The sequence below is a fragment of the Mustelus asterias genome, chromosome 11 (genome assembly GCF_964213995.1).
Source record: "Mustelus asterias chromosome 11, sMusAst1.hap1.1, whole genome shotgun sequence".
Classification (NCBI taxonomy): domain Eukaryota; kingdom Metazoa; phylum Chordata; class Chondrichthyes; order Carcharhiniformes; family Triakidae; genus Mustelus; species Mustelus asterias.
The window spans coordinates 83,675,542-83,701,611 of record NC_135811.1 but is presented as its reverse complement, the minus strand read 5'-3'; the positions used below and the strand labels follow the sequence as shown (position 1 = coordinate 83,701,611).

General features: G+C 42.3%; 1 protein-coding gene across 2 annotated transcripts in view; it reads right to left on the bottom strand.

The window, feature by feature from the left end:
- LOC144500626 (anion exchange protein 2-like) overlaps window positions 1-25,652 on the bottom strand; it is a 73,299-nt gene extending 47,647 nt beyond the window's left edge. Inside the window, exons 1-6 of one of the 2 annotated variants that reach the window (XM_078223863.1) lie at window positions 25,443-25,652; window positions 14,256-14,370; window positions 11,099-11,255; window positions 7,777-7,856; window positions 5,125-5,204; window positions 2,399-2,481 (exon numbers count right to left, since the gene is read on the bottom strand). In XM_078223863.1, the coding sequence (XP_078079989.1) occupies window positions 2,399-2,481; window positions 5,125-5,204; window positions 7,777-7,856; window positions 11,099-11,255; window positions 14,256-14,288 (433 nt within the window). In that variant the 5' untranslated portion in view covers window positions 14,289-14,370; window positions 25,443-25,652. The remainder of the gene's footprint in view (window positions 1-2,398; window positions 2,482-5,124; window positions 5,205-7,776; window positions 7,857-11,098; window positions 11,256-14,255; window positions 14,371-25,442) is intronic. The other variant, XM_078223864.1, reaches the window with a different exon arrangement.
- Between the last annotated feature and the right edge of the window lie 418 nt (window positions 25,653-26,070).

Below are 26,070 nucleotides of genomic sequence, written 5' to 3'. Positions count from 1 at the left end.
CATATTGTAAATGCAGAATCTGAGATTTTTTGGTAGTTGATTTCAATGGAATTCTAATTGCTTAAGAGCAACTTTGATTTTCTAATATGCACTGAAGTCTCGACAATGTGGTTTTCACATAAATAGGACTAGTGATGAATGATTCTTTGTATAAAAAGGTCCCAATGAAATATAAAAACAGTCTCAAGAAAAGACTTCCTCAAGTGGCTCTTATACTTCTAATACTTATTCAAACTTGTCTCCGGCTGCTCCTCTTCCTGCCTGGTTCATAGCTGTTCATGTTGGAAGAAGACTTGCTTGATAGCTATGTTTTGCAGCATACAGCATACCACTAGCCTACTATCAATTCTCTCTGGGGCATATGGTGGTCTTGAATTCAATACTGGGTACCCCAATTCAACAAGAATCTCAAGGCCTTGGAGCAGTGCAGAAAAGATTGACTAAAATAGTACCAAGAATGAGAGGCTTCAGACAGGAGAAGCTTTTGTATATGCTGTTTGTTGTGGAGATCCAGTGATTGAATGCTAAAATTGTCATCCACATTTTGATCAGGCGGTAAATGTCTCCAAGTAGTCAACAAACTAACTTATCATGGCCCTGGAACAAGTGGATATTCCCTCAACATGGACATCACAGGCACTGTCAAGCCTTACATATAAACAGTTGTCTCTTGGGTAAATGTCGAAGAGTGATATCAAGTTCATTAAACCATGCCACAACGCAGAATCCTAATCTTACAAGACAAATATGGAAAGATATTTTCAGGATCTTTGGATATTGTATTTTAAGAAAGCTCATGCTATTACTTGAGTTTGTCTTCCAGGAGTCTGCCCACAAGATAAACAGATCCCTCAATGTATTACCTCAAGAACATCAGCCATTCTATTCTTCTAGTCTGTAATAATGTAGACACAATCTTTATCAGGTCTCAATGAAGAAATTGCCTTACCTGCAGTAGCCAAAATACCTTTGGTAGTTGTTTCTGGTGTAACTAAGAGGTAATTTCAATCTACATTGCTCCTTCCCTTGTGTCATTTTGACTGAAGGCAGTAAGTGAGTGCAATCAGTTTATCTGGAATGTTAGTGTAGTCACCATAAACTGAAGGAGTTCAGTCTTTCCATTGTAATTTGTTTACAGTAAAGAGGCCAGGAGTTAAGACTGGTAACATCCCGTTTACTCCAGACTGATTACCATCAAATTGCCACAGATGGTAATGTGAAATCAAAAACCCTTTTGTGAGATTTGAAAGGCGTCAACTTGACAAACTTATTCAAACAATGAATTCAAACTAGAGGAATACTGCCTGCGTTAAGCACCTAGCTATACTTCGATCCTTTCTGATTCTAGTAGTTACATAGCTAACTATCATCAGACACTGATAATTGATGCAAAATTAAAAAGTTTATTTATTAGTCACAAGTAAGGCTTATATGAACACTACAATGAAGTTACTGTGAAATTCCCCTACTTGCCACACTCCGGCACCTGTTCGAGTCAATGCATCTAACCAGCACATCTTTCAGACTGTGGGAGGAAACCGGAGCACCCGGAGGAAATCCACGCAGACATGGGGAGAATGTGCAAACTCCACACAGACAGTGACCCAAACCGAGAATCGAACCTGGGCCCCTGGCGCTGTGAGGCAGCAGCGCTAACCACTGTGCCGCCGTGCCGCCCAATTATATCAATTCTTTTATTATATCAATTATTTTCCAATTGTCTCCCCCTCATCTCCACACAGTGCTTGCTGATGATTCAGCCACATCCCCTTGCATCAACAAGCTTAAGTGTCCATCAGTTTTGGTTCAGTTGACACAAGGGAGGTGCACAAGAGGCTTTTATATAACAATTCCTAATTACATGAGCAGATGTGGCTGTTAAATACAACATTTCCCAGTTATGTGTGTATATAATGTAATTATTACCAGCTTTTATCAGTTATAGGCATGTGTTGCAATTTATATTATGTGTGCATGTTATAACATATTTAATAACACACATATTCAAAGAAGGCATGTGGTGTTAATACTTTATTAAAGCCTTCAATTACAAAGGGCGTTATTACAAACCCATAGTTACACAATGTAGCATGTTATACTAACCTATTCTTATGTAAACTGGTACTAAGGACCTTGGTATTTCAGAAACTTACTTACACCCTATACTATGTTATTAATCCTAACACTGTATTATGTTACTGACCCACTGTTACATGGGTTCTTACATTACCAACTCTCCCTCACAAACCTGCAGCCAGCATTGAGAAGCATTTCCTTATGAAAAGCGTGCTTTGCCGTGAAGGTGGGAAGTTGTGATTCCATGCAATAATAACTGGCTTATTTGAAATGATTGACCAGTAGAAATGTTAGATACAAAGGTATTTCGTGAGTCACCTACCTTGTGTGTACCTATGTTCATCTTCATCGTCTGCGGAGGTTAATTGGGGAACATTCTGAATTTTGGGAGGGTTTGAGCCTTTTCTATAAAATAAAGAACAACAAAGACAGAGTTAGAATCCAGCTCAGGGTTTTATGGTGACCAATCAACGCTAGGGAATTCATCTGTGAAGAACTTTTATGAGTCTTCTTTAGAAAGGAATGATTGGACATTTTTTTGACTCTGTTATTTGAGCTTCTTCCCTTTCCTGAACTTGCATCCAAATTAAAAAATGCAAGATTTATACCAAAGGAAATGCCAACATTGTTGTGCAACAGTTTAGATACTGAGCTTGTACCACAGGATAACCCATACTGTAGCTGCATGTATCCAGCACTCCTAAACAATGGAAATGGGGCAGCACGGTGGCACAGTGGTTAGCATTGCTGCCTCACAGCGTTAGGGACCCAGGTTCAATTCCCTGCTTGGATCACTGTGTGAGTGGAGTTTGCACATTCTCCCCGTGTCTGCGTGGGTTTCCTTCGGGTGCTCCGGTTTCCTCCCACACTCCAAAGATGTGCGGGTTAGGTGGATTGGCCATGCTAAATTGCCCCTTAGTGTCAGGAGGACTAGCTAGGGTAAATGCATGGGGTAATGGGGATAGGGCCTGGTGGAATTGTGTTCGGTGCAGACTTGATGGGCTGAATGGCCTCCTTCTGCACTGTAAGATTCTATGATATTCAGTCCATCAAGCCTGTCCCATGCTCATGTTGACTAGATAACTCCTACCCATCCTCCACACCACCACCCTCTGCAGCTGTGTAATCTCCTGGACGAAGCAAAGGAGTGGAGAAAATCTCCAGGCCAATAAGGGAAAATGTATGAAGAAAAATTCCTCCCTGGCCATCTCAGATGATCAGAGCCAGTGTCGAGGGTAATATGGGCCATGTGTTATCTATAAGGCATTTTACATGATGTAATCTTTGCTCCAGTCAGGAATCGGTTTAGCTTTCCCTTAAAGAGATTTTTACAGGCAGCAATACAGTCCAGAGGCTCACTCTGAAATAAACAGAACCCCTAACACTTGATCTATTCCTATGCTTACACGGTTTAAGTGCATGTCCGTCCCAGTCTGTTCAACCACAATAATCTAACTGACGCACTATTGAGCTCTTCTGTTACTTTCGGGTCATTATCAGGTTTAAATTTGAGTTTGATAACAAAGAGAATTTTCATTTTATATGGTCCGGTAATTGTAACCTGAACATGGATGGGAAACATCAAGGGTGCAGATTGAAGGAAACCCGCATTCAGAATTTTAAAATCCTGAGGGACAAAACAAATCTGTGGCTTGTATCTTGAAATCTTCGGGACAGCACGGTGGTGCAGTTGTTAGCGCTGCTGCCTCACAGTACCAGGATCCCAGGTTCAATTCTGGCCTCGGGTCACTGTCTGTGCAGAGTCTGCACGTTCTCCCCCGTGTCTGCGTGGGTTTCCTTTGGGTGCACTGGTTTCCTCCCACAGTCCAAGGGTGTGCCAGTTAGGTTGATTGGCCTTGCTAAATTGACCCTAGTGTCAGGGGGATTAGAGGGTAAATGCGTGGGGTTACGGGAATAGGGTCTGGGTGGGATTGTGGTCGGTACAGACTCAATGGGCCGAATGGCCTCCTTCTGTACTGTAGGGATTCTATGATAGTGTCCGGTGACTGTCGTCCCAACAACTAGACAGAGCCTGGAGTTTCTGGCATCAAGGACTGAAAATACCAACCGACTCAAGAACAGCTTCTTCCCTGCTGCCATCAGATGTTTGAATGGACTTACCTTATATTAAGTTGATCTTTCTCTACACCCTAGCTATGACTGTAACACTACATTCTGCACCCTCTCCTTTCCTTCTCCCCTATGAACTCTATAAACAGTATGTTTGTCTGTATAGTGCGCAAGAAACAATACTTTCCACTGTGTCCCAATACATGTGACAATAATAAATCCAATCAGATCAAATCAGATCAAATCAGATCAAATCAAATCAAGTCAAATCAAATCAAAGTATTTGAGTGCTGATAAACCAATTAAAGTCACCAACTGAGCCAAGAAAGACAAGCAGAGGAAAATTCAGTGCTGATGGAAGCATTGGGGACATGGGGGAGTAAAAAAAAACCCTTTTGATTCCCTTTCTTTGCATGTTTTGGTTTTTCTCTTATTTTTGCTTGCAGTCAGCAGCACACATGCTCTTTTGTTTCTTTGTTTCTTATGCTCCTTATGCCCCATCTCCATTTCCCTCACTCCTGTCAGATTAACTGTTCTTTCATTCAATCTCTCCCATCTTTCACCCTATCTCAGACCTTTCTTTGTCCTTGTCCCACTTGCCCAAAATCCGATTTTGTCTCTAACTTTGCCCCAGTTCCCATGAGAGGTCACAGAGCTGAAACATTTGGTGGAATATTCTGGTCCCACCAGCTGCTGGGGTTTACCAGTGTCGCCAAAGTCAATAGACCTTTGGCTAGCTCACTTCATCTGCCACGGAGGGACCGGCTATGCCAGGGCTGCTAAATCCCGACCATTAACTCTGCTTTTCTCTCTCCATAGACGCTGCCTAACCTGCTGAGTATTTCCATCATTTCTTGTTTTGACTTCAGATTTACAGCATTTGCAGTACTCAGCTTTTCAGTAAGAAAGTCCCATCCTGACAATGAGTCAACATCTTCCCATCATGTAAGTGTAAACAGGCCCCGAGGTGTCACTTACGTAAAGACGACCTTTTCCTTCCCTGGCAAACTGGGTTTGTATCTGCTATGAGGCTTCGGACTGTGTTCTCCTTCGGGCAGCTGAAGGAAGAAAGAAAAGAGAGTAATTATCTGTTTTGATGAAGTTGAGAAAAGCCATTAATCAATTTACATTCACTAAAACCCAACTGCCAAGAAGTTAACAGTCAAAGACATCAAGACCATGTGATCGCCACTTCACTCCCCATGGCTTTATAATTTGTTTTCATTTCTAAATGATTGAAGCCTCTTTGTAACTTATTGATGAATGTCTTGCCCACCAAAGTACACCGTGACACATAGCCAGTAAAGACACTAATATCTTCTTCTTCCACTGTAGCACACCAGTATATACACCACAACACAACACTCAATTCCAATAATATACCACTCACTACAAGTCATAAAATGTCAAACTTGGGGGATCGTATATCATATGAGGTCTGCAAGGTCATCAGACTTGTCTTTGCCCATTGTCATATTTTTGTATCTTTCTATATTTGTTGATCTTTTGGCATGCTATTTCTGTTGCTGCGTTAATTATACTTTCAAATAAGGTAAAATCATGATACACAATAGGGTAGGTGGAGTTAGGAGACAATGAGTGAATAGATAGCAAATTGGCTAGAGATAAGGAAGCGGCGAGTAGGGCGAAAGGGTAATCAGACTGGAGGAAGTTAGAAAACATTCCACAAAGATCTGCTATTTAACTTTATATAACTTACATTGGATTTAAGAACAAGTAACCTAATACCAAGACTTGCAGACGATACCAAACTGGGATGGAGTAGCTAACACCCCGGAGAAAAGGAACCAGATTGCGAGATGGCATCGGAAAACTTGCAGACTGAACAGTTAAGTAGCGAAATGAACTCCAACATAGATAAATGTGAATTGATGCATTTTGATTGGAAAATGGTAACATCACCTACACCTTTGAACTGGAAATATATCAGTATTTGTAAGGATCCCTGTCAGTCTTAATATTTTTGTAGATTCCTCAGAAAGCAAAACTTGACACTATAAGTAAACATTGAGTTACTTATTGTAACACTACAGAACATCCACTCTTGCTTAAACACTCTGATACATCTATCATGCCTCTTCGTAATGCATTGATTTACCCAATACTGTTGACAGAAATAGCTTTACTGTTGCACAGATACATTTCACCTTCAATGTACTGTATAGATATTTTATACACTAAGAACTAATTCTTTTTTAAAAACACACACCTCATTTCAGTCCTCCCCGATTATTAAACATTGATTTTTTTTTCACTACTACAGAATGTTAACATAGCGCTTGTGTATTGCTATACATCTATTGATATACATCCCCTGATCCATCTTTTGATGGGTTACTTATGAGATATTTCCAGCAAACACCAAAACCCATTCAGTTCATCTTACCGGTCCCTAGGTTTTTTCAGATTCTCATGTCACCAGGAAATATAAGCACAGTAAATTCTTATTGCTGCAACACTGCCACGATTGCCAAGATAATGTTGGTGTCAACCAGTGTCACAAGTAGTGCCTTGATCTGTCTGGTTGATCGTACACCATATTGTCCTTTTAATGCCCTAGCACGGTTACCCACCCAACCTTTCGCTGGTACTTGTAAGATACCAAAGTTGGCGTTGAGCTTTTAAAATGGGTTTTTATCCTATTTTATGTCAGACATCTTGAGTTGTTTAAGGGGAAGGAGCCAGGTCTGGTCTGGTGGCTTCAAAAATTTACCGGTCTGCTTTTAGAAAAGCAATTATTTTGCAAATGTATCTCCATGCTGCTGACTATTTTAATACAGAAGACACGACAATTTCAAATGAGTTACCTCGTATGGTGGGGAAAAAAAAAAAGTAATTTAAAAGGAATGGGTCCTTAAAGGAACAATAGAAACTTGAAGAATATAAGAAATTATATAATTGAAAAAAAGGCTATTTGCCCATCAGACCTGCTCCTTCTACAATCTTTCTATCCTATCATGGACTCTATCTCACTTATTTAGCCCCTTCAGATGAATCTCCACATAAATACTCCCTAACATTATGGAACTGACCCTCCAGACTAATCAATCTATCCTCCTATGCATCTCTGTAATTCAAAACTGTCCTCCACTGATTCCTTTCTTTCCATTTAGCCTAAGTGACACATCATACCTGAAGGAATATTTGATTATCTCATTCTTGAGCTTTAATCTTGTTCGTGCCCAATAATGTAAGGCGATACTTGGGGCTCTAATTTGAGATATGGAAAAACGTGGAGAGTTTAAAAAGAAAACCTTCTTCTATTGCTTAATGTTGGCTTCAGTGAAGCATTGAGGTAGTTGTGGTTTACTAGTGGATGTTCTTTCTACATTCACAGCACACAGCACACCATTCGGTCACTTTCCAACTTCCGTTTCAGCAGAAGATGTTACGTTTCTGCTGAACTCTAGAATTTGTTAAATTTTGACAAATTGATGGCATTAGTTACTTTCCATGTGCAAGGAGTAATATTGGATTTTTTTTTGTTCTAGATGAATCCAGCATGATATTCTCCGAGGGCATAATGATGATAGGTGAAAGCAAGGTAGTGGTGGATAGGTTACTCACTGGTCAGCAACACACTGTGATAGACACAGCAACAGACATTACCTGAGCCCCACGCGCTGTCTTCGTTTCATGACTATCAGTGGAGCGTACTTTGGGGCTGTAGGACAATGACTCGCAAAGGTCTGTGAGAAATTTTTTAAAAGGCACATTAACAAGAATATATTTCGACTCCAAGAAATTGTTTTGCTCAATACAAGCGTTTGTTGCATTACCCTAATGATTATTGTATAGTCTTACTACCATATAGTCTTAGTACTATTGTATAGTCTTATATTCATTTTAATTGACTCTTAGAGAATATTTTACTTACTTAGATGAATGGATATGGGGAAAACATTTGTAGAATTACAATGAGCTCTTCAGTAAATGTGATCAACAATCAATTTCTTAAGCCTCATCAATGATCCTGGAGATTTATAATACTGACCTTCTATTCTAGATTTTAACGTCACTGCCCCCTCTCCTAAATTCATTGAATCCCAATTTTGGAGTCTGAATTTCCTGAACCTTCAGTTAATGGGGACATGAAAAAGCCCCTCAAGTCTCCAGCACCATTCAAATAAGAGCATGACTGATCTTCCGTATCATTTTCATCCCTCCTGCTCCTATCCCCATAGATCTTGATCCCCTTAGTGTCCAAAGATTTATCAACTCAGTCTTGAGTAAACTCAACAACTCGGCATCCACAGCTCTTTGGGGGGTGAAAATTCCAGATGTTCACAAATGTCTGACTGAAGTATTTCCTTCACATTTCAGTCCCAAATGGCTGACCCATTATTCTAAGTTCCCCGGCGAGTGGAAACATTTTTACAGCATCTATACTGTCAAGCGTCCTGGAATTTCAATTCATTAACCCTTCATTTTTCTAAACTCCAGCAAATATCAGCCCATTTTACTCAGTCCCCCCTCCTGGGGCAACTCTGGTATCAGGATTCAACCCAATGGGCTATCATTGCATCTGCTCCAAGGTAAGTATATTTTTCCTTAGCAAAGGAGACCAAAACTGTAACTGGCACTATGAATATGTGGTCTCATCAAAGCCCTATATAACTGTGGCAAGATTTTCTTGTCCTTAAACTTCAAACCCCTCACCTCATTCCTGGAGTCTGAACTCACTAAACTATCAAAGAACTTCAAAGAACTCATAGAAACACTACAGCGCAGAAGCAGGCCACTTGTCCCATTGAGTCTGATGGAGCATCCCACTCAGACTGTATCCCATGTATTTACCCCGCTAATCCCCCCTAACCTACACATCTTAGGACACTAAGGGGAAAGTTAGCATGGCCAATCAACCTAACCTGCACATCTTTGGACTGTGTGAAGAAACTGGAGCACCCAGAGGAAACCCGCGCAGAAACGGGGAGAAGGTGCAAACCGCACACAGACAGTGACCCAAGGCTGAAATCGAACCCGGGTCCCTGGTGCTGTGAAGCAGCAGTGCCAACCCACTCTGCCACCGTGTCTCTCTGCTAACTCCTTTCAGCTTTAAGAATGAAATGGTTTCAAATGTTGAAAGTTCATCCCCAGGTTGCATATGGCACAGAACATTTGGTAGGTACACAGGTAGAATTAAAGTGTGGAAGTGGCTAAGAATCGATTGGGTTTTTGGTTATATTTTTTCACATTGATTGATTAAATTACTGTTCATGAGCAAACAATTCAGCTAAAAGAAGATTAGTTTGTTGAACATCTTCATTTTTCTCTTCATGGGGGACGGGGGGGAGGTGGGGAGGTGGTTTTGCCAGCTCATGGATGGTTGCCCCTTTACTTCCTGGTCTTTCAGATTCTAGAACAGTCCTCCTGGTAAACCTATCCCCACTGTTTAAGAAAAGGGGGAGCAAGAAAACAAGGAACTATAAACCAGACATCACGTAGTACGGAAAGTACTAGAAGCTATTGATAGGGTAACAGGGCACTTAGAAAATTATAAATGATTAGGCAGAGTCAACATAGATTTATGAAAGGGAAATCGTGCTTCACAATTCTGTTAAGAGTTCCTAACTAGTAGTGTAGGTAAGGGGAAACTAGTGGATGTAGTGTATTTAGATTTTCAAAAAGGCATTCAATAAAGTGCAACAAGAGATTATTACAGAAAATCTTACAATTGGAGTAATATATTAGTATAAACCGAGGATTGGTTAACAGACAGAAAATAGCAGGTTGGATTAAACTGGCCATTTTTGGGTTGGTGGCCGATAATTAAAGTGATATTTTAGGATCAATGATTGGGCCTCAGCTAGTTCTCATCTACCTTAATGATTTAGATGAAGGGATTGAGTGTAATATATCAAAGTTGCTGATGATACAAGGCCAGATGTTTGAGTAAGCAACGAGGAGCACTCAAAGCGTCTGAAGACAGGTTGGGTGGGCAAGAATATGACAGATGGAATATAATAAATTATATAAAGCATGAAATCATCCATTTTGGTGGGAATAATAATAAACAAAATATTTTTTAAATGGCGACAGACTGGAAAATGTTGTTATTTAGCAGGACTTTTACACACAAGCATAGAAAGTTACCATGTAGGTAGAGTAGTCAACTAGGAAAGTAAATGTTATGCTAGCCTTTGTTATAAAGGGACTGAAGTACAATAATGGAGAGTTCTCACCATAATTCTATAGGACCTTGGAGAAACTGCACCAGGGGGTACAGTGTACAGTATTGCTCTTCTTACCTAAGGAAGGATAAACTTGCCTTGGAGAAAGTGCAATGAAAGTTCATTAGACTGAATCCTGGATTGAGAATTTCCCCTGAGGAGACATTAAGTAGACTAGGCCTATATTCCTTATAGTTTAGAGGAATGAGAGGCATTCTAACCGAGACATATCCAATTCTTAAGGGACTTAATTGATAGGGTAGTTCCTGGGAGGGTGTTTCCCCTTGCTGGGGTGTCCGGAACTAAGAATCACAGTCTCAGAATTTGGCATTAGTCACTTTGAGAAGAGGAAACATATTTTTTCAAAGGCTTATAAATCTTTGGAATTCTCTACCCCAGGGAACTGTGGCTATCTAGTCATTGAGTAAACTCAGGACAAATTTTGGGGCACTAAGAGAATTAAGGAGTGTGGGGATAATGAGGGAGGGTGGGGTTTAGGCAGAAAATAGCCATGATCTTAATGATTGGTGCAGCAGGCTCAAAGGGCCTAAAGGGCTACTCTTGCACTGATTTCTAATGCTCCTAGACATTATATGTTATATGCTCAATTTTCACTTCAATACTGAAAAATGTTTTCCCTTTTCTGTTATAATCAATTGTAAAATTATATCTATGTGTTGCCTGTTAACTTTCAATTAATCTCAGTGTGGTCACTAGTTGAATTTACTTTGAGAATGTTAGAATACATATAGTCTACTCACAATCAGAATCACTATCATCACCATTCCATCTAGCCTCTGGAGAGTCAAAGTCAACATCCTCATAACTCGCCACTTCCAAAGTTCTGTCCAAGTCATCTGCCTCTTCATCACTGATGTACCCTTTAATGGCTCTGGGAGAATAAGGGTCCTTTTTGGCCTTAATCAAAACAAGGAACATCTCTTAACTGCACAGAGAGGCACAGAGGTGGTGAGACATTAAGATTTGAGGATTGGAATGTGAAGAAATTCGTCCTGAAATAATAAATCTGTTTTCCCTCTTGAACTTGAGGCAGTCTGACATTTAGTGTCAAGGGGAATTAAAATTGAGCAGGAAATTGGTCGTGATACAGCCTCTCACAAGGTCTCCCTCTTCTATCATTGGAGCTTCAATTCAATAATCTTGAAAACAATTAAAATTAGCCTGCTTTTGTCGGTCAGAACCTTGGGTTAATTATTCCATCATCTCTGTTCCTGTAGATTAGCTTGGTTAACCATCCTCCATTTGAAACTGCACCTGCTGTATGCCGTTGAAATTTCCAAAATGGAAGCCAATCGAATCCCATCAGTTGAGGTTGAATTTTTCCAATTATCAGACAATCGGCAGGGTAATGCAACCTTAGTTTAGAGATTTCTTAAGGTGATTTTCTACAATTCTCCAGATTCCAATGCTCAAAACATTAAAGAGAGCAAATATCCCGATTGTCACCTTCATTCTATTATATGTGAATGATGTTTGTAACTGACATGAGGTCTCCATTCTGTTTGCCATCTATACGGGTATCACGGTGACACAGTGGTTAGCACTGCTGCCTCACAGTGCCAGAGACCCAGGTTCAATTCTGGCCTCAGTCACTGTCTGTGTGGAATTTGCACTTTCTCCTCGTGTCTGCATGGGTTTCCTCTGGGTGCTCCGGTCCCAGAGTCCCAAAGTCCAAAAATGTGCGGGTTAGGTTGATTGACCATGCTAAATTGAACCTAGTGTCGGGGGATTAGCCGGGTAAATTTGCGGGGAATAGGGAATAAGGCCAGGGTGGGAATGTGGTTGGTACAGTCTCGATGGGCCGAATGACCTCCTTCTGTACAGTAGGGATTCTATATATTGGGCATGTCAGCATAATCATAATATCAGTGGGCTGTCACAGGTGATAAAGTCTGATTCTAGGAGACTGTACTTTGATGAGTCAGTCATTGCTCAATTCTTTAAAGTTTATTTATTAGTGTCACAATAAATTAGTGTCACAAGTAGGCTGACATTAACACTGCAATGAAGTTACTGTGAAAATCCCCTAGTCGCCACACTCTGGCGTCTGTTTGGGTACACTGAGGGAGAATTTAACATGGCCAATGCACCTAACCTGCACATCTTTGGAGTGTGGGAGGAAACCGGAGCACTCGGAGGAAACCCACGCTGACACGGGAAGAACACGCAGATTCTGCACGGACAGTGGCACAAGCCGGGAATTGAACCCGGGTCCCTGGCGCTGTGAGGCAGCAGTGCTAACCCACTGCGCCATCGTGATGCCCACACTTTAACTATAGTTATACTCGCTAATGAACACTGCAGTTTGAGGAGCACGATCCTGCGAATATCTGAGTATATCAAACACTGAAGGGAAAGTTTCAACTTTTTAGACCAATTCGGAGCATGAGGGCTCAGGAATTTGCGGGGAACTCAGAAGTTGGAGTATCTCTACACAGCATGCGTCTGATATCTCTGACAGTTTCCCCGGCCAGAAGTCAGCCTGATTGAAAGGCGTGACCTCCAGTTGGTCGGGGAACACCTGAGAAGAGGTTGCTTCAGGATGTGGTTGCTTCAAATCCTAATCCATTGCAATGAGGGGCATGGAGGGAGGGCGTCTGAATCACTTTACCCTGGGATGGTGGAGGGGTTTGATCCCTGACCCTAAGTAATAAATATCTGCTGTCGCAATCACGACTGATAAACCTTTTAGCCAGTGGAATATTACAAGAGAGACTAACACTATTCAAAGAGGGCCAGTCAAACTAAGTGAAGAACCAAGTCAAAAGGATTTGATTTAATACCTATAAATGTTGGTGAATGCACATTGGAATGTGAAACTTGACAATGCAAAATGATGAGACCCTTTCAAGTTAGGCTGGTTGGACTGTCCACTGGGCTAAAGTCTCACCTCAGTGGACAGGGTAAATGTTTCTTGTGTCACACCATGCTCACACTTCTTCCTCTCCCACACCGCTCTCACACTCATGCCTCCACCATGCCGTGTTCACCACTTGCGACACACTCTCTTCTCACTCAAATCGATGTTCCATCATACTCACACTGATAGCGTACTCATATCTGCTGTTCCTTTGTCCATATCTATGCTCTGTGTGATTATTCTCTTTCATAAACTGTGCCTAAACGCTCACACTTTCTCCCTTTATGGCTTATCCACGGAGACCAGGATACTTTACCACCCCAAGACATTCGAATTTGGTCTTCAAGTTTGGGCAAAAAGTGCACGATCACAATCAAAGTAAAGTTTATTAATGAGTCACAAGTAGGCTTACATTAACACAGCAATGAAGTTACTGTGAAAATCCCCTGGTCGCCACACTCCGGCGCCTGTTCGGGTACACTGAGGGAGAATTTAGCATGGCTAATGCGTCTAACCAGTACGTCTTTCGGAGGAACCGGAGCACCCGGAGGAAACCCACGCAGACACGGGGAGAAGTGCAAACTCCACACAATTCCCAAGCTGGGAATTGAACCTGGATCCCTGGCGCTGTGAGACAGCAGTGCTGACCACTGTGCCACCCCCAATCAAAATGTGAAGGAAGGGAGTGAGAGGAGGTTGGGGGAGACGAGGGTGGGGAGGGGGTGGCGTGAAGAATGCTACAACCACAAAGAGGTAAAGAATCTTGACAACTATGTCGCCTGACAAGCAATCAGTACCCTAGTGTCCCCAGTGCTGCAGCAGGGAGAGGCACAGAATATTCTCTTAAGTGCTTCATAAAAAGGATCCAAAACACATAGAAAATCTTCTGGGAGGTGTCTTGAAAGACAAGTGTCCATCTACTTTCTCATTTGAAGAGTAGGATATCACTGCTGTCAGTGAGGTATTATTTCAAGCTGTGGTCCTGGTAAGACTGGAATGTGGCTTTTATTACAGCGATTTATCCCATGTTCACTTACGCTCTCAAAATCGTAGCTTCCTTTGCTTGCCATGTTGCCCACTTTCCAAACACTGATCTCCGCTTATTACTGTTATCCTTCTTCTTCCTTAGGCAGAGTTCGGTGACAGCATGTCCTAAAATACAAAAACGGATTAAATTAAACGAAATCAACAACTAAAATATTCAGAATACAACAACTTGTATTTCTTTGAAGCCTTTAACATTGTAGATGCTGCAAAGTTCTTCATGGGAGCATTATCAAAAATAATTTGATACCACGCCACATAAGGAGATATTGGGACAAGGTATCAACAGCTTGGTCAAAAGAAATAGGTTTGAGGAATGTCTTAAAGGAGGGGATAGAATGCTCTGCAACGTGATGGAAGGAGTCATCAGCAGTGCTATCAAGCAGCACTTACTCAACAATAACCTGGCTCACTGATGCTCAGTTTGGGTAATAGGGCCACTTAGCTTCTGATATCATTACATCCTTGCTTCAAACATGGATAAGGGAGCTGAACTCTAGAGGTGAGAGTGACTGCCCTTAACATCAAGGTTACATTTGACTGAGTGTGACATCAAGAAACCCTACCAAAACTGGAGTCAATGGGAATCGGGGGAAACTCTCCATTGGTTGGAGTCATACTGAGCACAAAGGAAGATGGTTGTGATGGTTAGAGGGCAATAATCTCAGTCCCAGGGCATCCCTGCAGGAGTTCCTCAGGGTAGTGTCCTAGGCCCAACCATCTTCAGCTGCTTCATCAATGACCTTCCCGCCATCATAAGGTCAGAAGTAGGAATGTTCGCTGACGATTGTACAATGTTCAGCACCATTCGCAAGTCCTCAGATGCTGAAGCAGTCAGTGTCCATATGAAGCATGACCTGGACAATATTCAGGCTTGGGCTGATAAGTGGCAGTAACATTTGTGCCATACAAGTGCCAGGCAATAACCATCTCCAACAAGAGAGGATCTAACCATCTCCCCTTGGCATTGCCATCATCGAATTCCCCAGTATCATTATCTTGGTGGTTACCATTGGCCAAAAACTGAATGGGACTAGCCATATAAATAGTGGTTACAACAGCAGGCCAGAGGCTAGGAATTCTGTGGAGAGTAACTCACCCCCTGACTCCCCAAAGCCTATCCACCATCTACAAGACACAAGTCAGATGTATGATGAAATACTCTCCACTTGCCTGGGTGCGTGCAACTCCAGCAACACTCAAGGAGCTCAACGTCATCTAGGACAAAACAGCCTGCTTGATTGGCATCCCATCCATTCCCTTGAACATTCACTCCCTCCACGACCAACACACAGTGGCAGCAGTGTGTACCATCTACAAGGTTCACTGCAGCAATTCACCAATGCCTCTTCAACAGCATCTTCCAAACTCGTGACCTCTATCATGTAGAAGGACAAGAGCAGCAGATACCTGGGAACACCACCACCTGCAAGCTCCCTTCCAAGCCACACCAACTTGGAAATATATCGCGGCCGTTCCTTCAGTCACTGGGTCAAAATCCTGGAACTCCCTCTCTAAAAGCACTGGGAGTGTACCTACACCTCAGGGAGTGAAGTGGTTCAAAAAGCAGCTCACCACCACCTTCTCAAGGTCAATTAAGGATGGGTAATAAATGCTGGTCTAAGCAACAATGCCCACTTTCCATGAATGCATTTTTTTTTAAAAGGGAGGGAGATAGAGAGAATTGCAAAGTTTAGGCCGTATAACAATTGGCGTGATTAACTAGACAGAGGTTCTGATCAAGGTCATCAGTCTGAAATGGTAACTGTTTCTCCCTCCACAGATGCTGCCTGACCTGCTGAGTACTTGCAGCATTTTCTGTGTTAATATTAGAGGTTTACAGGAATGTGCCTATATCGCACCAAATCTCCAACAATTCACTTTCCCCAATGTCATGCAGTCAAACAAAAATGGAGCAGCTTGCAACATGTGAGCAGGTCATTTAACCCATTGATCCTGTTCTGCCCATTACCCGTTACAACCTTCCCTTGACCAACATTGAACAAAAAAAAGCACCATCAGAAACCTTCACAAAGTATCTTTATGGAATATTTACAATGAGAACATGACTGTTCATTGTGGATTTGGCAATTGACCTCAAAAGCCAGCAAAACAGATTTAAGCGTTTCCCTTCTCATCGCTTCATTTCTGGGAGAATGGTTTCACTAGTTAGTACATTCAACCCTCTTCCTCCAAACGTTGAGGAAGCAGATTGTTTGAATTGCTTTAAGCCAGAGCTAGATAGAATCTAGCAAGGGGGTGAAAGGCTATTGGGGGTGGGTGGGAATGTGAGTTGATGTTGCAGAGCCTGTCACCTGGCGCGATTCCTGTTTTAACCCTGATCCAACCTGTCCATCAAAGGCAGAATGTTTATAAACATTGTGGTTAGGAACATAGGCAGGCACCTGAGATGCATCCTCGAGAGGGGGCGCGAACTTAACCAGAGCTGGTGAGGATTGCTGGGAGAATTGCAATGGGCCTGTTGCCTGGCGCGATTCCCATTTTAACCCTGACGCACGATTCACCAGGCTGAAGGGATGCCCGCTAGAGGTTTGTGGGGCTAGTGGTGAATAACGGCCATAGTGTAAGTGTGGCACAATCCCCATGTGTTCCCAATGCTGAGTGTATTGGGTGCAATTTTCTAGGCTTTGGCTAAAAAGTATCCCATCTATAGATGATGCCCCACTGTACTGCTCTCCTCTTGTCTGGTGTCCCATTATCGAACATCCTGAAATTGAGTACGCCAACATACTATTGTGATGCATAGGCTGTGATTCTCCCATCTGCATTCCACCTGCTCCCACCAGTGGGAAAATGGAGTGTTTCCCACTGGTGTTGGCAGAACCTGTCAGGTGGGATCCATCAACCTTAACCATTTAAATTTATTCCTGTCGCAAAACATGCCAGCCAGCCTGGCTTTACAGAGAAGGGTACCCAGATCCTAGCACTGAGCGCCAGGCCCGCCACCTGCCCCCCTCTCCCCCACAGCAGACATGGCAACCCCTGTGGATAAGGGGAGCACACCCAACCCTTCAGAGTGGCATCTTCTCCCCACCACTGAAAAAATGGATCACCAACTCCCATACCACGCAAGCATGAGGGGGATCCATGCCAGATGCCTCAACCCCCCCTCCATCTCCAACACACACACACACATACACACACATAGAAAAAAACACTCTCAGATGGGGTCCCCTCAAGACCTGCTGCCCTCAGGTTCCCCCTTTAGGCCTGGCCCTTGGCAGTGCCAATCTTGGACACCCCCTGACACTGATGCCCTGACCTGGTGCCTTGGGCTCTGAGGGGGCAGGGATGTAAATGCTATGCCCATGTGCCCTTCTGCTGCTGCCAGGCTGGAGAGGGAGGCTTCCTGGAAGTTGGGTGGGCTCGGGCTGAGGAGAAAGGGTTGACCTGCGAACTCTTCCCTGGGATGGGTGTCTCGTGGCTGGACTATCCCTTCTAGTCCTGGGAAAGATGGGGCTCACTCTTAGCATGGTGATCTCAAGCAGGTTTCAGTTCAAAATCTTCATTCCTGTCTGTGTACTGTGAAACCATTGAAATGCCCTGGTCACTTTAATATCCATGCCCAATGGACTCCTGGAAGCCTACAAAATCACAGCAGCAATCCGTTCTGCTGAGGGAATTGCCCTTTCTCCTCTCAGAAGCCCCAGGTGTGAGAAGATCCCTTTAAAGTCCTCAGGCTGACAAGAGATGTCAGTTTCAGTAGGGGGATTCCCTTTTGGTGCCTGAATGAGCTGCAAGTTCAGCCTGGCCACTTTGATCTGTCGTGATTGACAGCTCCAGAGCAGATCAGGCAGTTCATTATTGACACAATCCAGTAAGCCTCATGAACCTCCTCATTTCACCAGAGCTGCTCACTCAGCCTCGCTATTTTAACTCCACATTTTTTTCCAGGTCTCTGAACCTGCCTAGAAAGTTCAATAGCCTTTAAAAGCTTTGTGTTCATTCCCTATTACATTTAACTAGCTTTGATTGACAGGTTGGATCAATTACCCACTAGCCTGGAGCTGTGTTTGTTTTTCTTTCCCTTCATGGTTGAATTCATCTCAAGCGCTTTCTAAACATTCCGGTCAGAAAAGAGGAACCAAAACCTCATAGCTAATGGGTAATTGATCCAACCTGTCAATCAAAGTCAGCATGTTGCCTTTTTAGAAACTTTCTCCCAGAGTTTTGCATTTTAACCTTATCGCTGGGTTAATAGCACTCCGCACATTACACTCGTAATGCTTCATTCAGCACCAAACACTGTCAGAAAGGTGAAATGCCCACAGATGTTGTGAATGCCTAGACATTGTTAAATGACACTTCCAGTTAGGGCAGACTGGCCCAGTTCGACTTATTATAAGTGACTCATTTTGATTCATGATTGTGACCAATGGTGTTTCTGTGAATAAATGCATCGTGCAATGTGGTTTAGATTTACAGAGGCCAGGAGGAACCCAGGCCAAGGAGCCTGAAGGCACACATCACCAAAGCTTGCACATGTTTTCTAATGTCCAGCCCTAGAATGACTGACAAACACATTTGATTTGATTTATTATTGCTACATGTATTGGGGTACAGTGAAAAGTATTGTTTCTTGCGCACTATACAGACAAAACATACCATTCATAGAGTACATAGGGGAGAAGGAAAGGAGAGGGAGCAGAATATAGTGTTGCAGTTACAGATAGGATGAAGAGAAAGATCATTGGCAAGTTCAATAGCCTTTAAAAGCTTTGTGTTCATTCAATGTCATTCTCTATTCCATTTAGCCAGCCTTTGATTGACAGGTTGGATCAATTACCCACTGGCCAGGAGCTGTGTTTGTTTTTCTTTCCCTTCACGGTTGAATTAACCTCAAGCGTATCCATTGGGGCGGCACGGTGGCACAGTGGTTAACACTGCTGCCTCACAGCTCCAGGGACCCGGATTCAACTCCGGCCTCGGGTGACTGTTTGTGTGGAGTTTGCATGTTCCCCCCTGTGTCTGCATGGGTTTCCTCCGGGCGCCCGGTTTCCTCCCACAGTCCAAATATGTGCGGCTTAGGTGGATTGGCCATGCTAAATTGCCCCTTAGTGTCAGGGGGGTTAGCAGGGTAAATGGATAGGGTTATGGGGATAGGGCATGGGTGGGATTATTGTCGGTGCAGGCTTGATGGGCCAAATGGCCTCCTTCTGCACCGTAGGGATTCTATGATCAGCTTAATAAAAGGTAGGTCCATTCAAAAGCCTGATGGCAGCAGAGCTGTCCAGGAGAGGGAAGAAAGAAAAAAGTGAAAAATTGCCACAAAAACAGCCTTTTTGATTTGTGCTACTCTCAACAATAAGCACTGCATCGGGTATTTTTTAAATTATGAAATGAATGTAAAGGTTGATAACATCTTCAAAGCTCAGAGACATCCCACTCTCCCAACCAAAACTGTAGATAATGGTCCCAAAAGTGCAAATTCTTTCACCCTTCAGGCTTTTAAATGGGTTTGCAAGTGGTGACAATGATTGTAACTATCCCTCACTCCCACCTTCTCCAATGTTAACAGATTTCTGGTGACAGTGTCGGGTTTTCAGAACTGATGTGGGGTTTTGGATTTTTGTGTTTGTAGCAAAGCGCTGTCACTAGAGGGCAGTGTGGTATCAGAAGTCGAGGGACGGGCTTGAACCTTCAAACAGCAAAGGTGGAGACAACAGCAGTGCAGCACTTAATTCCCAGTGTTCCTATTTATCATTAAACCTGTTTGTTTCTTGAGAAAGGCCCATGGATAGCAAACTAAAGTGGGGAGCAGGAATTCAGATCAAAAGCACACAAAAGAGAGGCAAAGTCACTGGCTCCTTTCCAAACAACTCCATATCAACCTCAGAATAATGGCAATATTACTGGCCAAACACATAATCCATTTACGTGACTTTCCTTTGGCTGCTATTTTAAAATCAAATATTATAGATGTAATTAAGAAAAATCATAAAATGATACAGCACTGAGGGTAGCCATTCGGTCCACCATGCCCGTACTAGCTCTTAGGCAGTACAATCTAATCAGTCCCACTCCCTTGCTCTTTATTTTTCTTTCAGCTATTTATCCAATTTCTTTTTGAAACTTTCTTCCGAGTCCACCCTTTTCCGGCAGCGCATTTCACATCACAACTGACTGTGCAAAATGAACTTTCCCTGTAATAACATAGGGAGAGACATGGGGGGAATTTTCCTGTCCTGTCCGTCACAGGAATTGTAGTGGGTGGGGAGGGGGAGGGGAGGGGGGTGGGGAGGGGGTTGGGTGAACCATGCAAAGGCCCATTGACCTCGGGCGGGATTTTCCGATTTTGGGGGGGAGCGGAGCCAGAAAGTCCCACCCCATCGTTATGAACAGGCTAAGTTACTACTGCAACCAATGATTCCGAGGTCGTAACTTCGACTGTAATCGACTCTACCCCGGTCGTTACATTCCCAGTACCCTGGGAAACGGGTAAAACGTCCCAGAAGGGAAGTAATGTGTTGGCTCCTCTCCTGCAGCCTACAATGATGGTTGAGCAAAATATCATGGTTTCCAATCTGTTTTTACAATATAAATTGTGCAACTGTGGCTCAGTTGCTTTGTACATGTGACACGGGCAGTGCAGCGTTGAACAATCCGTGAATTATCTGACGATGTGTTAGTTCTCATCTGCATATTGCTTCATCTCTCGTTGGGGTAATTAATCAGCACAGTATTAATTGGTTTTGATGGAAATCCGAGTGCAAATATCCATTATCGTGTGAGAAAACAAAATTCTCCCCATCTCTCGTCCCTTGGAAACCTTGTTCATTTTCTATTGACCCTAAGGTGCCTGCAGTTTGAATTAAGTAAGACACTTTTGCATATATTCTGCATGCCTTTTAGAATGCTAAATACCTACATTATGTTCTCAACCTTCCCTCTAATGGAATCATGTTCAATTTTATAAATTTTCTTTGCAACTGAGTGCTGGAGTTGTTCTTCTCCATGACTCTTCAGTATGATGCGGCGATGCCGGCGTTGGACTGGAGTAGACACAGAAAGAAGTCTCACAACACTAGGTTAAAGTCCAACAGGTTTATTTGGTAGCAAAAGCCACTAGTTTTTGCTCCGAAGGAGCAGTGCTCCGAAAGCTAGTGGCTTTTGCTACAAAATAAACCTGTTGGACTTTAACCTGGTGTTGTGAGACTTCTTACAATCTTTAGTATAGCAGGGGTAGAGATGGGAGGAGAGAGACAGTGGCATAGTGGCAATATCATTGGACTAATAATTCAGAGGCATAGGTTAATATTCTGGGGACATAGGTTCAAATCCCACCACAGCCTCTGGTGGAACGTAAATTAATTAATAAATCTGTAATTGGAAAGCTAGTCTTTGTGCTGATGACCATGAAACCATTGTCATAAAAACCCATCTGGTTCACTAATGCCCCTTTAAGGAAGGGAATCTACCATCCTTATGAAGTGACTCCAGGCTCCCAGATTGGCTCTTAACTGTCCCTCTGAAATGGCTGAGCAGGCCACTCAGTTCAAGGGCAATTAAGGATGGGTAACAAATGCAGTCTTTGCCAGTGATGCCCACATCCCGTGAAAGAGTTTTTAAAAAAGTAGGTTATGTGGGGTTCAACCAATATGTTTTAAAATTGGATTCCACCTTTTAGTTCACCATTTGTTGACAGCAACTTGGCGTTGGCCGAATCATTTCAACGGCTGGTTAATCACATGGAAATATTCTCTTTCCATCATTGTTCATGCATTTGTTTCATCTTTATGTTCCAATGTGAATTAAGTGTGTATAGCACGTTACTTTTACTTGCTACCCAGTGAACATTTCTCCCTGCAACACAGAGATACCCTATATGGAGGAATATAGAGAATACAATCCAGTACACAGAGTTGTCTGTTACTGGTACGACAATGATTGGGATGTTTTTTTTTGGATGGCCACCTTCAAGAGGACATCAACATGGTGAAAAATGCTGTGGGAAGAACAGCGAGGGTGATACCAGGTCATAAAAATCTAAGGATAGAAGGCAGGCTTCCAATACAAACGGTGCTTTCATTGGAGAAAAGAGACGTGACCCAGGCTTCTTAAATACTGAGAAAATGCGCAAGAACATTGACATGGATCTATCATCACCAAGCCTCAAGCAAAGATTAATTTCTTCACTACCCGCTCCAGAATATATGGAGGAGACTTCCAGCAAAAACAGTTAACACTGACTAACAGCTTCTATAAATGTCAGAAATGTGTTAGAAACATTATTAGGGAAATGTATAGATCGAGATGCTTGAACAGCATGTAGAACCTAATGGTTTTTGAGTGGCTTGACTACTTTGCAGAACCTTTTGCAGGTGCATCAATGGTTTGAATAGAGTCCATGATAAAGCAACTTAGAGTTTGTGGTAGAAATGGGATAACATCTTTGTGGGGTTATTTCTGTATCTTCCAGTGTTTCTGGAAGGGGCATAAATAATCTCATAGAGATGTTATCCCGTGACATCATATGTGGGCAGCCCTCATGTTTATGAAATCACAGCAGAGAGAGTTTGATAAAAAAGCACATTCTTTCACATCGGGAAAAAGATACAAAAGTCTGAGGTCACGTACCAACCGACTCAAGAACAGCTTCTTCCCTGCTGCCATCAGACCTTTGAATGCACCTACCTCGCACTAAGTCGATCTTTCTCTACACCCTAGCTATGACTGTAACACTACATTCTGCACTCTCTCCTTTCCTTCTCTATGTACGGTATGCTTTGTCTGTATAGCGCGCAAGAAACGATACTTTTCACTGTATACCAATACATGTGACAATAATAAATTAAATCAAATCAAAGACATCTTCCCTAACCAGAAAAACAATTTAGACAAAACTGGATATAACAGAAACCACTGGTTTATCTCCATTTCATAACAATGGGAGATTTGGGGCAATTTAACAAATTATGATTCTCTTATAAGTATCTAAGGATAAAAATTAAATTAGTTTTGGTTATTTTTCCCATGGATATGTGTGACACTGACAAAGAAAGACTTATTCACCATCTCAAGTTGTCTCGAACTTACTAAGAATCAACATTTAGTGTGAGACATGTAGGGAAGAATGGAAAGTGTGACAGCTCCCACCTTGAAGGACCTTAGTGAATTATTTGTGTTTTTTAATAACAATCCAGCAACTTTCTTGATCATTTCTGTTAAGCAAATTCAAGCAATTATTTGTTCCTTATCATTGGCATTGTATTAATCAAAATGAATACATTTTCAAATTCAACATTATTTTAATATTCATATATCATTAAGCTCCAGCTTCCAGTGTGTGTTAAGCCATTGATTGTGTTTCTCTTAAGTCCCAGTTACACAGGAACATAGGAATTAGGAAGAGAAGCAGGCAAATTCAGCTGTTTGAGCCCACTCCGCCATTCGATCAGGTCATGGCTGATCTCTCCCTGGTCTCAAATCCACCTCCCCACCTCTTCCCATATCCCCTTATCCCTTTTTAAAATTAGACATATATCTATCTTCTGCTGTGAACATAACTGAGGCAATGGTCGATTAAAACTCAGTGGTCTGAGAATGTTTTAATTGCAATGTAAACTATAAAAACTGCTGGATAACTAGCAAGCCCTCATTGTACTGGCCATCACCTTCACCTCAAACAGATTATCAGACCATTATCATATGGCTATTTGTGGGAGCTTGTCTTGACCAAACTGGCTTCTGGATTTCATGAATGACAACAGTGATCAGATTTCAATGAAAGTACCGAATTGGTTGTAAAGTCCGAGTGGTTGTGAAAAGCACTAATAAATCTAAGTCTTTATTTTTTTTATTAATACCTGTATTTAGTAAAATCCAGTTCATTTTGTCAATGAGTGAGTTTGGGAGAAATAAGGGTCAGCCAATGGCAGAAACCATTTCATCCAAGTGGGTGCCAGTTATGTGCTTGTGTCCAGGACATCTAACAGTGAAAATTCTGAATTTCAAACACAAGCACTCAGCAAACTTATACTACATTCCTGTTGGCATTTCTATAGATCTTTTTTTAACATTAATTTCAAACATGTTAATGTCTGCCTAAAATGACACACAAGGATATAGAGCGTTAATTGTACAGCTTTCCAATTGGGATCTCTATCAAAAGCATAAGTGTGATGACTCAAGTTGTCAGCAGTACCGATCTGTTTGACGTTAGGTATTGCACTGGAATCCATGATCCAAGAAAGTTTCCCGGTGAAATGGATCACTCACACCCAGTCAATGCCAGTTAGGTGGAACAAGCAGCAAGTGTCCGCAACCATTTGCAGCGGCAGATGTTGATAGAATGGGGATTTAACCAGAATCAATATGCCAATGCTAATTATTATTTATTGAATAATTCATCGCGTTGCTCCAATGAATAATGAGCCAGTCATTGGGTTTCTATTGAGAACATGAAAGGAGTAAATCTTTCATGGGTTTTTTTTGTGGCTGTGCTTCTTCATGCAAGTCAAAATAATTAGTGGCTCCAGAAGGAGTTAATAGACCCAAGCAAACAACAGATCAAAGCGCAGAACGGACTGAAACAAGTAACAGAACTGGACCTGAGCAACGTGCAAAACCCCAACCCCAAACACACAGGGAAGCAGTTGAGAAAATGGGACATTAGTACGCAAAACTATCCAGTGTATATATTTAACCAAGTATGCAGAGCGTGTACCGTACTGACTTATCCAATAAATTGGATTGTCCGATACACACTTGTTGATATTCACTACAAAGTGGTCGAGTATGCCCACCTATGCCACTTGGTTTCATGATGTATCCAAGTCATTGGCTGGATGACCCTCCTTTACTCATTTAGTGTACATTTCAGACCATGTCCAAAACTGTTTTCCCGTGTGTAAGGTGAATTTTGACTCTGAAACACTAACACCACAGAGGCACCACAAGTGTCTGATGCTTTGAATTCCAATAAACAGAAAAGGCAGCAAATACCTCCTCCCAGAAGTAGTGGAACTTGTTTCTACCCTTGGAATTTGTATTACTTTAAGCAGCGTCTTGCATTTCCAAAGAAAATGACAAAACTTTTGTCATACACCTTACATTGTCTTCAGAAGGACACATTCCATGCACCTCTCATACAACTTTTATTTTTACCACTTGGCAAACGCTAAAAATGATCTATTCATTCAAGTCAAAGTAATGCGTACCTTTTGGAAGGAATGCAGCTCTCTCGATATCCAATGGAACGCTCAGTCCTCCAGGATTAGGTGGCAGTGGCAAGGAGATATATCAGTTGTGGAACCCTGTAGCTGTTTGGAGCCCAACACCTTTGGTGTGCCAAAGATATCGCCCGTCAGCAAGTAACCTGGGAGAGCAGAGGGCTAACTGACAGGCATCCTCCACCAAATGTCTGAGTCATTGTGATATCCATAATCTCAAATTCTCATCGTCACCCAAGTGCTCCCCATGTACTGACTGGGTGAGATTAAGGGCTTGAACCCTTCCATAACCTAGAAACACCATTATCTGTGTGAACCATCTGAGCTGCAGGCTTTTCCATCCCGCCCTTACTCAGCTCCCCCCCTCAACCTGCATGCAATGTCATTGCATGATGCAAGCTGGTAAACACTTGAAAAACTATTTCCCAACAAATAAAGGGGAACATTTTAGTCTTCACTCATGATAGTAGAGGGAATTCCCATCCTTCTCTGAAAAATACACCAAAGGCTCTCCACTTATCCATTGCATAGAGCAAAAAAGAACAAGGAGTTGTAGGATACCCACAAGTACTCCATTTATACCTCCATGTTTTTGTACACAGTACTGCAATGCATG